Raw genomic sequence first — 15,814 nt, forward strand, 5'->3', positions numbered from 1 at the left:
ACTATGAAGGCTTGATTTTTGAAAATGAATTGCGCTACTATGATATATTTTTCTCCAAATTTATGACCCAAACTATATTTTTTTAAAATAAAAATTATCAATAGAACAAGAAAATTCTAAAGCTTTGAATCAGAGAAAGATGTAAGATTAGAAAAGAAAAAGTGAAAAGAAATAAAACAGAGGAAGAGATGAGGATATAACTACCTAAAAATAAAATTACAAAAAGAATAAAAGTACACATATTTTTTCATGGGGAAAGTAAAAAAGTAATAGTCATATCTATCACTTCATTAATGTTGTTGAATTTTGAGTCTTAGTTTTTATTTTTAAAAAAAGTTTAATTCTACCTAATTAACTAAAAAATGGGGGCCCTAAAGTTCGGGGGCTAAGAACAAGGACATTTTTCAACTATAGTCTGCCACCCCTGTTCATATGCTATCCTACTTCTACTACTCAGTAAGTCGAGATAGGACGAACAAAGTGTTAGAAAATAGCATACACAGCGGAAGCATTCCAGAATCATACATCTTGCATGAATATAAATAACAATCACAAATAGTTATCACATACAAAGTATGCTGAAAATTAACTCAGGATTACCTCTTGAAGCGTGTGCAGATATCTTGAAGTAATCCAACTCCAGTTCTGTAGTCTTCTACAGTGATCCCAATCAACAATTGAACTCTCTCAATACTTGGGTGGTCAAGTATTGTATAGAATTCTCTTATTAAATCTAGGTTAGAAAAATCCCTATTTATAGAGATGTCTTCCTAGTCCAAAGAGGAGAGGAAAAACTAATTCTTTTTCTTTTAGGAGATGTCTTCCTAGTCCAAAGAGGAGAGGAAAAACCAATTCTTTTTCTTTTAGGAGAACTTGAAAACACACGTTTTCCTCCAAAGAAAAAGAACGCTACTTTTCCATCTTCTACTAGAAAATAGGATTCTGAGTTCTAGTGAAATTGGGCACTGGAGGGACCACAGAATTTATTAGTGAGGCTTCCTATTATGGAAATAATTCTAAATAATTAATTTAAATTATTCTTACCATAATAAATTACAAATCATTCCACTAAAAATTCGTAATTGAACTCCTCTATTTATTTCGAAATTCACCACTAAACACTTATTTGATTCCCCATGTTAAGATTACCGATACTAATCAATAAATTAAATTACTGACGAATTTAATTCAATGATTAAATTCTTTTAGAGCAATACTTAGCTTATTTCATGTGCCAGATTCATAAATCTACCGGCCGGGTTTACACATGAAAACTTACAAGCTTCTCATAAAAGGTGTATCATCAATCTCTATACTGAGACATGGATTCCATCAACTAACTAATTATTTCACCAATATATATTATTATCATCCAATTTACCAGGCATATTGACCCATCTCAGAATCTCACCTTTTAATAAATCAAAATGATAAATAATATATACAGATCATAATCGTTATATCAAGATTAATAATATAAGTACATTTAATAGTTTAGAGAATATGTTTTTATCAATCAGTCTAAAACAACTATCTCTGCTTGGTCCCGTTCAATACATACCAAATGCACTAGCACGAGAAGTTAGAACTATGCCATTCTCATAATCAAGATAAATTACATTTAATCTCGTGCTACAATCTTTCTGATGATTTTGTCCAAATTTCCATCTATGATTGTGAACTATAAATTTTAACTTATAAGAATTGATGATTTAATCTTCTGTATATAAGCTTAAACTCTATACACCAAATCATCTACTATATAAGTTAAAGACACATATATGACAATTTATCTATTTAATGTAACACTTTATTGAATTGAATAAATAAATAAAGAATTGTTTAATATTAATACTATATCAAAACGCATGGTTAATAGTATATCCTAACACAAAAAGAGAAACTTATCCTAATTTTATTTAGAAAATGGAGGAAGTCATTAGGATAAAATGGGATTCCAAAGACTCTTGAATCTAATCATTTTATTTAGTTTTATCTAATCCATAGTAGTAGCTTTATTTGAAGCTATATGTGCAGTATGCTTTGATAAACATGTAAATATGAGTTCGAATTGATCATTTCATTATGTCCTACAACCCCTTTAGATAATAAATTCTTTTTTTTAAATCTCACAACATAGCTTGAACCATTTCTTGTGATAGCAAGTAGAAATTTCTGAAATACGTGATTCATATGAGAGTTACTAACTACTTGCAGAAATCAATTGAACCCACAAAATTGCCTGAAGAAGCGGGAATTCAAATGACCACTTGCCATTCAGTCACAAATAAAATAAACGATAGACAAAAAATACTAACCTAATGCTATGGTATTCCCATATAATTCCATATTATAATTTTTGGAGAATATGAAATCACATCTTATGATATGGAATCATGAGATTGAATCAGCGTAAAATCACATGCCCAAACACTGCCCATCTCACGATACCATATTATGATATGATATCGCATGACCAAACGCCTACTAACACTTCATAGTATAAGTAGTAAATTGACATAACATGGATAGTTTAAATACTTTTTTTAGGTATTATAAATGACTCCATGTTTGATCAATTATCTATTTATAAATCAACTGAATCAATAAGTTAATTATTATATATTTTTGAATAATTGGATGATCATCATAAATATTCGATTTTCGATTAAATTGATAAGCTTCTTTTTTTTAAAAAAAAAATCCTTGTTCTTGGTTCATTGTTCATATATAGTCTCCATGGAATATTTATTGTTAAACAAACATCATAACTAATAATATGAGGTCAAATAATAACTACGATGATGTTCTGATATGTTACATTTGATACATTTAGGATGTTTTTACATGATCCATTTTACATTTTAAGCATATTTTGAATTTTTTCGATAAATATGAGGTCAAAGAATAACTAAAATGATGTTATGATATTTTATTTTATTCGACACGTTGAGGATGTTATGATATGACTTATTCTAAATTTTAAGCATATCATAAATTTTTCAATAAATATGAGGTCAAAAAATAATCAAGATGTTGTTCTGATCATATTTTAGTTCATTTGATATGTTGAAGATGTTCTGACATGACTCGTCCTACATTTCAAGCATATCCTGAATTTTTTCGATAAATATGAGGTCAAAAAATAATTTAAATGATGTTATGATATTTTATTCTATTTGAAATGTTGAGGATGTTCTTACATGACCCGTCCTATATATTAGCATATATCCTGAATTTTTTTATAATGGAATTTAGAATTATTTTAAAAAAATTAATTAGCATGTATTTTCCTAATTAATTTTTCATGTGAGTTACTATTAAAAAATTATTGACTGAAATTTGTTTTTTCTCAATTGAGCCTACTATAAGTGGTGTTTGACTTCCTAGTAGTGGAGAATGAAATTCAAATGCGAGATATAATTAAATTTTGATCGCCTTATAAAATTTATCTTGGAATGTAATTTAAACTCTCAAATTTTCTTTGTCTAAAAATGGAGAGAAAATTAAGGAATAGATCTTTTATTTCTCTTATAATTCATTATGAACATGGTCTTGCAACATGGCCAAATTAAATTATATTTCTTAATTAAACTCTTGCAACATGGTTTATATATCTAGTATAAGTAAATGACCAAATTTTACATTTATATTATTAGTAAAACAAAATGTTTAATGATCTGGCCAAAATAAATTATATTCCTTAATTAAGCTCTTGCAACATGGTCATCTAGTATAAGTAAATGACCAAAATTACATTTATATTATTAGTAAAACAAAATGTGTTATGATCTGGCCAAATTAAATTATATTCCTTAATTAAGCTCTTGCAACATGGTCTATATATCTAATTAAGTAAATCACCAAATTTTACATTTATATTATTAAAAAAAATGTCTAATGATCTGGCCAAATTAAATTATATTTCTTAATTAAGCTCTTGCAACATGGTCTATATATATATAGTATAAGTAAAATGATCTGGCCAAATTAAATTATATTCCTTAATTAAGCTCTTGCAACATGGTCTATATATCTAGTGTAAGTAAATGACAAAATTTTTACATTTATATTATTAACAAAAATGAATGGTACTTGGACAATTAATCAAATTTGACCAATTATAACTTGCCAATTTTTATTTTTTTTTGGGTATAAATAAGGGTGTGTTATCATTCATTTATACACATCTACTTTTTTTTTCTTGAAATAAGGTCTAGTAAATATTTACTTTAATCTAGTAGTAATGGAAGTTCAAACAAAAAGTGAAGAAACTACTATGATGGCGCTTGTATCGGAAGGAGGAGTCATTTTCTCAACAATTAACATGTAAGTTAATACTCTCTTTAGTAAAATCATCCTTGAAATTAAATTGTATTACTATGTGTACATCGTTATTTTTGTATAACCATCTTGTATCTGATGATATGTCTCACATTGAATCGGGATAAGATCTCATAACTCGGTCAATCCTCTCTTTTTTAGGTTTATTGCTATGTGTACATCGTTATTTTTGTATAACCATATTGTATGTGATGAGAATATTGTCTCACAATGAATTAGGATAAGTTCTCATGATTCGGTCAATCTATCCCTTTTTGAGGCAGTTTTTTTTTAAGTCAGTTTGGTTTTAAATTAAATTTTCATAGTATAAGGTCCACGTATTTTTATTTTATTTTTAAAAAATGAGTTTAGCTCGAAGTAAGGTCTAGTGCATATTTACTTTGATCTAGTATTGATGGAAGTCCAAACACAGAGTGAAAAAACTACTACGATGGCAGGAGGAGGAGTTAATTCTCCACAATCAACAAGTAAGAATATACTCTCTTTCATAAAATCTTCCTTGAAAATTAAGTTATATTGTTATATGCATCATTGTTTTTAGTTAACCATCTTGTATGTGATGAGAATGTCCCACATTAAATTGGGATAATTAAGATCTCATGATTCGATCAATATTTTTTATTTTTAAAATAGTTTAGTTTGGTTTAAAATTTAATTTTATAGTATTAGAGTTAGATTCAGTAATCCAAATGGTGTATGGTCAGTGTGGGCATGGGGAGGGGCTGGGGGGTTAGAATGTCCCACATCAGTTTCGGACAAGATCTCATGATTCGGGCAATTAATCTCCTTTTTAACTAGTTTTTTTTTCCCAAGTGATTTAGGTGCAAACCGTAATTTTTTTTTATAGTATGAAAGTTAGATTCATTAGTTCAGATGGTGTGTGATGGGGAATGAGAATGTCCCACGTCAAATGGAAAAAAAAATCTCAACGCTCCTTATATATGACTTAGATAATTCCTCTCAATTTAAGCTAACTTTTACATCTGATGCTTTTTAAAGTGTGGAGTAGCATTTAGCTATGGCCAAAACCTAATATGACAGTATGTGAAATTCATTACATAATCTTAATTAATCTACTATAAAGGGAAGTGGTCCCCATTATACAATTTAATTCCAAGGATTAGAGGGCTACATAGATCGATTTAATTCGATTTTTTACCTTATTAAACCAAGTCAATAATAATCGATTTTTTCAGTGTCAAACTTTTCCCCCTTCTAGTAAAGTCTCAACAACACAGACATATAATTTAATATTTAGTATTTCTTTTGACCTAATAAGATATAAACAAGATCCTTTAGCCACCTAGAGTTATAAGACCCTATAGCTTGGGACAAAATGGACCATGACTTTTGGAAAGATGACACTTAATTAGGTGAAACACTATTAATTATCACTTAATTTTCAGTTAATCTTAGTTCCTCTAGTAGACAAAATGTCAACATCCAAATTAGATACGACAAACACACATAAATTAGAAAATTAAATCGTATTTGGAATATCAAATCACGGTTTAAGTGTGTTTATTACAAATATTACTAGTTCATGATTTGCCATTATCAAAAGGAACTAAAAGTTTATACTTAACTAGCAACAAACACACATAATCTATACTATTTAGGAATTTTTAATTGTTACATACCTTAATCATTTAGTGTATATATACTACAATTTGGCAGAGGGGACCCGCCGTTCTAGGTGGGTGCACGTGCATTCGATGACTTCGAAAAAATTCATGTATATATATGCATATCTATTTTAAGAAACTGTCAGAAATTAGGATATCATTAGTAGTGCATTCATAAAAAGCATAGGAATGTCATTATTCTATCGGTACAAACTAGGGGATCCATCTGTGAAACTTGAGTCTGAATTCAGCTAAAGTGTTTATTTTTATTTTAAATTTCATATTTAAGCTAACATAATATTGGTGCACCCAAAGTCTTCTAGTTTGCCTCATTTTGGTAGTTGCTTATAGACAAAAACAAAAATATTTTTTGTGTTAGGTTTACCCTAATCGACATATATTCTAGTTTGCTGCTTTATATGATTTTCAAAGGGCCTTTATTTATTTTATAATGAAGTATTATTATATAACTTTTCATTTCTCTAATGATTATGTTAACGGATAAACGGTTATAGTCAAATGTGATTAGAGGGTTTCTGTAGCTAATTGATTTTCCTAATTACTTCCATTGTCTGATTATGTCATGTAAATTAGAATTAACAAAGGCGAATCTAGAGTTTGAAGACTTTGGTGCACCAATATTACATATGATCTGAACTTAAAATAAAAATAGTGAAATAAACAATCTAGCTAGCTGAATTCAAATCTAGGTCTTGTGAGTGAATCTTCTAACTTGTACCAGCAACACAATAATATTCTTATGCTCTTTATGAGTTTATTGTTAATTATATCCTATTTTTTGAGACAGATATACATATATACAGATGTTTTTTTTAGAAGTTAACGGATGTACGTGCACCCCACGAAGGTGTGTCCGCCTCTGTTAGTAGTTGGTTTTAAATTTAGGGATCATTTGGTAGCTGATTAGGTTTATGAAGATATTAATAATGTAGGATTTGTTATGAGTGAACCTATGTATCAATATTTTGTGCATATATTAGTTATTCAACTGCTTGTCCTACGTAAATAATACTTATATTCACTCATAACTTATAAGAGTACATGTATTAGTTATGCATGTTTCTAAAATTGTTTACTAAATTGTCATAGTAATTTTATACATTAATAATTTATTTCCAATTTATCTACCAAACGTCGTATAAGTTAAACAAAGATCAATACATGAATAACTTATTTCTTTTCTAGCTACCAAACGATCCCTTAATATATGTGTACATATTTAACAAACTTCTTCATACGAATACACTATTTAAACAAAAATTACTTATTCCAATTGAATTTAGACCCTAATTTCTAGCTCCGCCCCTGAAAAATAACAATACCTAGGTGAAACGGATCCATACACTTCTATTTGAAATTTGAATAATATTTTCTTTTCACTCAAAAAAATAATATTTTGAATTCGCCTTTAACTTAAATCAAACAGATATAACGTAAAGATTCAAAATAATTGGTGGAAATGAGATTTAGGAGTTTATTGTTGAGATTTAGCATAATAATCGAATAAATGAAGGGACAAAAAGTTGAATGATCATTTTCTAATTAGATCTCTTTGACTCTTTAATTAACAGAATTTTTGCACAGATATTCAATATAATTATGTATTACGGCGTCAATCTTGGGCCTTGTTTGGTTTTATTTTTATTTTTATTTACATGTGAAGCCCATATCCTCTTTATATGCTCCCTACCCACCTCCTTTAATTAAAATAATAAATTTGTTATTCATCTTTAAATTTTTATTTTTTTTTAACTTTTATGGTTTAGATTCTGTCAAAAGCATATATCTTTCATGAGTATGTATCCTAACCACTAGAAAAATGATAAAATCCCTTCTTTAGCTTTTCTAAACTCTATATATACCCTACTTGCATTTGTTCATTTTTATAATTCTCAAACATATACCTAAACCATAGTATTATTATTACTTCCTCTTGTTCTAAGTACTAATAATAAAAAAAAGTATATTTTGTATGCAAATATGGCTACATTAGGTGATAACAAAGACAATGATGTGGTATCCAATTTGAAGCATGAAAGAATGCTTAGCATGAAAGGAGGCAAAGGTGAAGCTAGCTATGTCAACAATTCTCAAGCCCAGGTTTAATAATCGATCTATTCATACATTGTTTCAATTCGTAACATTCATTTGCCATATATAAAAAATTTTCTAATTTAAATTGGTTTTGTATTTTGGTAAAACTCTCAAAAGGAAAAATAAGACATAATAAATAATTTCTTATTTTGTGTGTATTATTAAAACTAATATTTGAGACAACATATGATATTTTCCTAAACAGAAGTCAAAAAGTAATATGTCATTAAAGTGATGGTCAGTTATAAAAATAATAAACATATAATATTTTCCTAAACAGAAGTCAAAAAGTAGTATGTCATTAAAGTGATGGTCAGTTATAAAAATAATATTTTATTATAAGTGTATAGTTACGTAGCATGGAGAATAGATAGAGAAATGCGGAAATAATGGTGATATTTGCTAATCCCGAGGATGATTTACCGTTAAAAGGAAAACAAATTAATGAATTTTATATGGTTTATATAAATATCTAACTACTTTATTTTATTTGATAAGGTCACAAAAAAAAAAAATTATGGTCCCTAGTTTTGTCAAAACCACTACTGGCTAAAAAAGTGTTTAAATTGACTTAGTTTTATGTATTTTTTGTTTTTAAGTACTTTTTAATTTGAAAAGTGTCTGGTTTTATGCTTAAAAGGTACCTTCGTTCATTTTTAATTTTTATGTCGTGTTTTTCAAAGTTAATTTGATTAATTTTTAAAAATAATTTAGGTTACATTAATTTGATATTTTAAATAAAAAAATAGATGTTAAAAAATTATGCGAAAAGCACTATTATAAATTGCAGTTTTTTGTCTATTAATATGATGAAAAAATATATTGTAAAATGTTAGTCAAAGTTCTTGTAATTTGACTCTAAAAAAAGAAACTAACTCAATTAAAAGTGGACGGTGATATTACTATCTTCATCCATTTCTAATTGTCATAGTTTCTTTTTTTTACGGTCAAACGATAATAATTTGACTAAAATTTCAGATGTAATTTTTTTCCATCATATTGATATTTAAAAAATTGAAATATATAATACTTTTTGTATAATTTTTAAATATTTAAATTTTTTATTAAAAATATAGAATGAATGCAGTCTAATTAAACATTGAAAATCAATCTAATTAGCCTTTAAAATGAGTAACATAACAAATAAAAATGGACGCAAGAAGTATAAAAATAAATTGGTCAAAAGTCAAAAACAGATAGATCTGTCTTTTGGCTTTTGACTTTTGACTTTCTGTTCTTGATTTTGATCTTCAAATTGTCTCTTGAAATATTGTAACATGTTTCTATAAAATGGGACCAAGAGAATAGTAAATTATAAGTATTTCTTAAAAAAAAAATACAAGTTGTGCTTGAAATTTGATAGGTGCCTGATGTAGTGTTGGATAAGCAAAATGTTGCATACAACAAAGGAAGGATATACATCCATGGTGTGATTTGGCTAGTTTCCTTTGTGCAAGGTCTAAAGAAATGAAGAGATGAATTGAACATGATGATAATTGTTCAATAAGGACTTCTTTTAGAAAGGATGAATTGTTCGATAAGGCATAAATATATGCTAATGTTAATTTGTATGCCAAATGCAGGATAATTCTGACATAGTTTGTCACGGAATTCAGAAATTCATACTATAAACACAGAAACACAGGAGGTAAGTACAGTCCAGATGCTTTCAATCATGTTCACCTTCATGATTTGAATGTTTCCTCAATATGTTATAAATTGATTTCTTAGGTTTCTGCGCCCTTACTTTGAGTTTGTAGGTCAGAAGATTCATTTCAAAAGTGACTTTGCTGGCATCAGGTGGAGCTGGACATATCTATCCAACCACTACTAATCCGCCAGTATGGTTTTCAATATCTTCTCCTCCAAAATGTTGTTAGTTATAGCAATGTCACTCCTTATGATCAGTAAGATTATTCAGAGTCCTAAACAGTGATATGGAAGGGGAAGGTGGGAAAGGGAAGCCCTTCCTTGGTGCGAGGTGGCTAATACTTAACTTTTTTACCATATGACTAGCATGCTTTTTCTACCCGCAAAGGGTTTGGGTAAGGTCTGCATATATCTGACCTTCCCCATACCCCACTCATGGGAAAGTTGCTGTTGACTAGCATGCTTCTGCAGTTTTGACAAATATACAAGGGTGTGTTCAAAATGTTGTGCGGATGACATTGGATATGCAACTTGAACTTTTCAGGATAAAGGCATCAAATTTTCTTCATTGTGGGATTAATTCATGTAGAAACGATTTCTAGACTAGCAGTCGGTTCTCTAATTGATGGTCCTCCTTTGATCATTTTTTGGATGGTTGACAAGTCTTTGTTTACGAGGTTGATGGATTATCTCCAAAGGTTGCATTGGGGGATTTTATTGATGTAGATAGGGATGTGCAAATTATTTTTCTTCAGGAAGAAGGGTATCAAGTTCTTCATTGGGGGATTAATTGATGTAAAAAAAGATTTCTAGACTAGCGTGTCTTCAATTGATGGTCCTCCTTTGATCATCTTTTGGATGGTAGACAGGTCTTTGTTTGCGAGGTTGATGAACTATTCTCAATGATTGCATTAATAATTACAATTCTCTGACTTGTGTTGCCAGGTTTGTGCTATTCCACCCGACTGCCTTGGCTGATGAAGGCCTTCCCATCAGACCATCAAATGCCAGAGAGAATGCTTTTCTGATAACTGAAGCTGTCAGAGGTGATGGAGGGATTCTTTACAACTTAGATATGGAGAGATTTATGCCATCGTATGATGAAAGAGCCGAGCTTGCCCCGAGAGATGTGGTAGCAAGAAGTATTGATGACCAGCTCAAAAAGCGTGGTGAAGAGTATGTTCTTGATATCAGTCACAAGCCCAAAGAGAAGATTCTTTCTCATTTTCCTAACATAGCTGCTGAGTGTCTCCGCTATGGGTTAGACATAACACAGCAGCCGATTCCAGTGGTTCCCGCAGCTCACTACATGTGTGGTGGAGTCCGTGCTGGGCTCGAAGGTGAGACTAATGTACGAGGTCTTTATGTGGCAGGTGAAGTTGCATGTACTGGTTTGCATGGTGCAAACCGACTTGCTAGCAACTCCTTGGCTGAAGAACTAGTGTTTGCACGAAGAGCTGTACAGCCTTCAATAGATCACATGAACCTATCTAAAATCGGTCACAGTGCTTCAAATTGGTGGCAGCGGCCTGTAGCACCCTTGTTACTAGGAGATACAGTAGTTAACAAAGTCATTCATCAGACAAGGGAAGTGAGGAAAGAACTACAGTCAATCATGTGGGAATACGTTGGAATTGTTCGTTCTACCTCACGACTAACCCTTGCAGAAACCAGAATCATAGAGTTGGAGTTAAAATGGGAACAATACCTATTTCAGCATGGCTGGGAACCGACTATGGTTGGTTTAGAGGCTTGCGAGATGAGGAATCTCTTCTGTTGTGCGAAGCTGGTTGTTAGCAGTGCCCTTTCCCGACATGAGAGTCGTGGGCTTCATTATACCATTGACTTCCCTCACGTCGACGAAAGCAAGAGGTTGCCTACAGTAATTTTTCCTTCGTAGCTAAATAGCTCGCGGCAATTACATAAGCAGCAGATATGTTAGATATGCCATTCTCATTACTTTTGGAGGTGAAGTTATTCTTTGATGAACTATTACTAATTATATGCTTATACTATATATAACTAAATTATAGAAGCAAGAAGAGAGGAACTTGAGCACACTCAAGTTTAATTTTAGGCCCTTTGTTAAAATTGTGCATTGTTTACTTGTAATGTATGATAGTAGGCTCCCTAATGAAAAATCACCAGTTATCTTTCTCATCCATTCACATAACTATGTCGATACTGAAATTAAGTAAAAACAGCCACGAATTGGAAAAGTCCATAAGAAATACTTTTAAGTCATACACAGTAAGTTGAGATGAATTCAAAACAAAAGATTATATTTCTCAACCCAATGTTATATTGATTTAGACACACTCAAATTTAAACAAGAAAGTAAGTTTTCATGCCGACTCTATTCTTAGCTAGGAACGGACTCGGGAACAATATTTTACAAACATAAAGACAAACTAATTTGCCTTAAGTATCACGTAAAGATAAATTTTATTACGATATTAACACTTGACATTAGGACAGCTAAACTCGAGTTGTTTCATGCCATAAATAAACTCGGACACTCAAGAAATCTGTTGGACAGGCGGATTCACAAAGTCTGTTTGATTTTATTTTAACTCATCACATAGTCTTCACAAAAGGGAATAGTTTCATGTTAACTTATTTGTATACTGATCGTTAATGAAGTGAAAACAGACCATTAGTCATTCTTCAATTCACAACACTAACAAGATACGAGCATCATAATTTTATCCAAACTAATTACAATATGTTCTTAATTCAGAGATACATGAGACAGATTGTGGGAGACATTTAGAAAGACAAGATTATATGAACTGAGGATATGCAAACGGCCACAAAGTTTCAGAATCCAAAAATCAAAATATATAAAAAGATATTGACGACTACTAAGCTTGTATAGGGCAGCAAACTATAGCTTGTTGTCAATATACTTCCACTTCAAACTCTCTCTCCAACTCGAAAAATGAAAAAAAAAAAAAAAAGAGAACAAAAGATAACCTTAAAATTTGTTGCGCTCTCTATTGCTGGGTGATTTTTCGAAGCCTTGGATGATCTTACTTGTTTTTCTCCCTGTTTTTTTGGGCAGATGGATGATCTTTGAATGAGAACCGAAGTCCTCATTTTATAGTCGATTTGGGGCTCCAAGAATTCAAACTTTGAATTCTTGAAAATGCAAATCTTAGAGGAAAAGACAAGGTATATATATATATATATATATATATATACTAGATAGTTTGCACGGCCCAACATTAAAGGATCATATGAGTACGATCCAAGGGCTCGAGCCTCGATGGATAGTGAGGGGAGGGTGGATCATTCAAAAAAAAAAGTTGGGTCAAGTTATACAAGTAACTTTTGATTTTAATTCAAGTAACTTTTGATTTTAATCCAATTTATTTTTATTAATCTAGTCTATTTGAACTTGTCCAATTCCAATCTAATCGGTCCATTTGAAACCTATCTACCTGTTTTGTATATTGCTAGTTTGACTGCTTGATTAGGCTGCATACTTGAGTTACTTTTAAGTTGTTTATTTATGATATTTGATTACAAGCTTATCTAATACAATATATATATATATATATATATATATATATATATATATATTTAATTAAATGAATAACCACAAATACAATGCATTTTTATAATAAATATAGTATAATAAAAATATATTAAATGAAATATATTACGTTATAGAAATGTACATATCCTAATTATTACTTTAATTTGAGAAATGAATAGATAACTGTTTATAGATTTTTAGAATGCGTGACTCTTTTTGAATCATATTATTGCTAAATATTTCGTACATCAGATTATTTTTATTTTAATTAAACTTGAGTTTTGCAGGTTTGATCCATCATCCAACATGCCAAAACCAATGTTCTGATCTACTTTAAAAGCTACACGTCGTCTCTTATGATTCTCAATAACTTTACGATAAAAAAACATTTGTTCTGGTGTTCGCTTTTCTGTTTCACTGTCACCAAACTGTAACCTATATGATTTACTTGCTTTGTATTTTTCAAAGAACTCGTTTTACCATGTTTCAGGTAAATCGTCAAGCTTCAACCTCTGAGACATTGTATCAGATTCTGACTCGCTTTATCTCGATCCAACACCAAAACTTGACTTAGATTGGACCTGGAAAAAAGCAAGGAATGTGAGTCATGCTAAATATTAACAGAATCAAAAAATGCAACCAAACAAGATCATGGATTTCAGAGTAGTAGCCATCTCCACGGCTTCAACTTATTTTCTCCCACAACAACCATACAAACTGAAACATTAATCTACACTCCACTATCTAGCGAGTTTTTAAGAGTTAAGAGAAAAGTGATACATGTAACAACAATAGTACCACCCTTTTCCTGTCTCCCTACCTTCATGAGTCAAAAAACTATTGATTGAATGTTCTCCAGTTCCGATTCATACTAACAGTAAGTCATCAATTTCAGAAAAAGTAATCCTGTTCCAGCTGTGGTTTTTCACCCCCAAGTATCGTGCTTTACATAGTTCTTTCAGCATCCAATAAACTAATATGACCACTAACTTCCTATCGTAGTTAGTGTTCTGCTACTATTTGTTGTTTTTGTTACTATCTACTCTATTTCATATACTACTTATTCTGGAATGCTTTGAACTATTTTTCCGTTGAGCAGAAGGTCTATCAGAAACAAATTCTCTACGTAAGGTAGGAGTAAGGTCTATGTACACTCTGCTCTCTTGATATCCCACTTTGTGGACCAAAGTGGATATGTTATTGATGTTGTTGTATGAACATTACCTACTAAAGTTAATAATTTCACATGAAAGCAAATATCTTTCACCTTAGATATCCCACTTTGTGGACCAAAGTGGATATGTTATTGATGTTGTTGTATGAACATTACCTACTAAAGTTAATAATTTCACATGAAAGCAAATATCTTTCACCTTAGATAACACAGTGCTTGTACCAGAGACACCTTCACGCTGTTGAGCCCCATCTTGCGAACAATTGTCAAGTGTAAAATACACATCATCACTATGTAATTGCAAATCTGCAATTGCAAAACAATTAACCTAAAAAACTAATTAAAACGCACATTGCAATTCAAATGCTTATGAAAGTGCTTACAATTTGGATTGAACTTCGGAATTACGGAAGCAGTGTGAATTAACGACGGCGGTTTATCGGATCGGAGGAAGAGAGAAATAGATGCTTTATCAAACAGGAGAGCACGAATACGAAGCTGTAGGTGAATCTGAACCCTAGTTTTTGCATCGTCTGTTCTCATGAAAGAATCCCAAGTAGAGGGAGAAGAAAGAAGGTGAATGAAACTGTTATACAGTGAATCGCCGAGCCATGAACGCCAGGGAAAAAGACCAAAGTAGAACATGAAAAGCATAATCACTCAACCAAAATTGAAAACACAACTATTGAAATAATTGGTACTTCCAAATAATTCAACATCAATAACAAACCCAAATAAAAAAAATAAATAAACATTCACACACACCCAGATCAATTTGGAACTTCAACTTTAAAGAAAAGGAAAATGGCACAAAAAAAAAACTCAATTGAAATATGAAAGAACCTTACATGGAGAATGCTGAAGTGAAAGAACAGAACTTGTGCACAGAAGGTGGAGCATGAATGAAGATTACAAACAACATAATGTATACATTGAGAACATAGAAGAAAGACACGTGGGGAACTGAAAAGACAAATTGATAGCATGGGAAGAAGACACGTAGTCACAATAGAGAATGAGAAAGACAAAAATACCCTGAGAGCAATGAAACATGCATGTTGAAACAAGCCTTTTCTAATATAAGTAAATATATTGAGAGAGAGAGAGAGAGAGAGAGAGAGAGAGAGAGAGAAAGGGGGAGAGAGAGAGAGAGACACACTAAGTTGAAAAAACTCAATCCATGTGCTTCCTACGTAGTACGCCCGGATTGGTTGAATTAAAAAGACTTGGATTGCGATGTTTTGCTCAAATTAAATATATTTAAATTATAACATCCTCTTTATTAAATAATCAAATTTATTAAATTAAAAATAATTAATTTGCAAGACTAGCTTATTTGATAAAGTTATCATTTAAAAATAATTA

General features: G+C 30.8%; 1 protein-coding gene across 3 annotated transcripts; it reads left to right on the top strand.

Annotated features, from left to right (window-relative positions):
- Window positions 1-4,677: 4,677 nt before the first annotated feature.
- Window positions 4,678-11,896, top strand: LOC101265272 (L-aspartate oxidase 2-a, chloroplastic-like). Of its 3 annotated transcripts, XM_069297723.1 has the most exons (5): window positions 4,678-4,811; window positions 7,984-8,090; window positions 9,668-9,732; window positions 9,845-9,925; window positions 10,680-11,896. In XM_069297723.1, the coding sequence occupies exon 5, from the start codon at window positions 10,810-10,812 to the stop codon at window positions 11,632-11,634; it is 825 nt and encodes a 274-aa protein (XP_069153824.1). In that variant the 5' UTR covers window positions 4,678-4,811; window positions 7,984-8,090; window positions 9,668-9,732; window positions 9,845-9,925; window positions 10,680-10,809; the 3' UTR covers window positions 11,635-11,896. The 3 variants fall into 3 exon arrangements, with proteins under 3 accessions (XP_069153824.1, XP_069153826.1, XP_069153820.1); XM_069297725.1 differs by lacking the exons at window positions 4,678-4,811; window positions 7,984-8,090 and adding an exon at window positions 9,244-9,541; XM_069297719.1 differs by lacking the exons at window positions 4,678-4,811; window positions 7,984-8,090 and having other exon boundaries at window positions 9,244-9,732.
- Window positions 11,897-15,814: the final 3,918 nt, after the last annotated feature.

This window comes from Solanum lycopersicum, chromosome 1, assembly GCF_036512215.1.
Source record: "Solanum lycopersicum chromosome 1, SLM_r2.1".
In the NCBI taxonomy this organism is placed as follows: Eukaryota; Viridiplantae; Streptophyta; class Magnoliopsida; order Solanales; family Solanaceae; genus Solanum; species Solanum lycopersicum.

Bases quoted from the DNA above. Each gene is read 5' to 3' on its own strand.
- LOC101265272 (XM_069297723.1), top strand. From the start codon at position 10,810: ATGGAGAGATTTATGCCATCGTATGATGAAAGAGCCGAGCTTGCCCCG.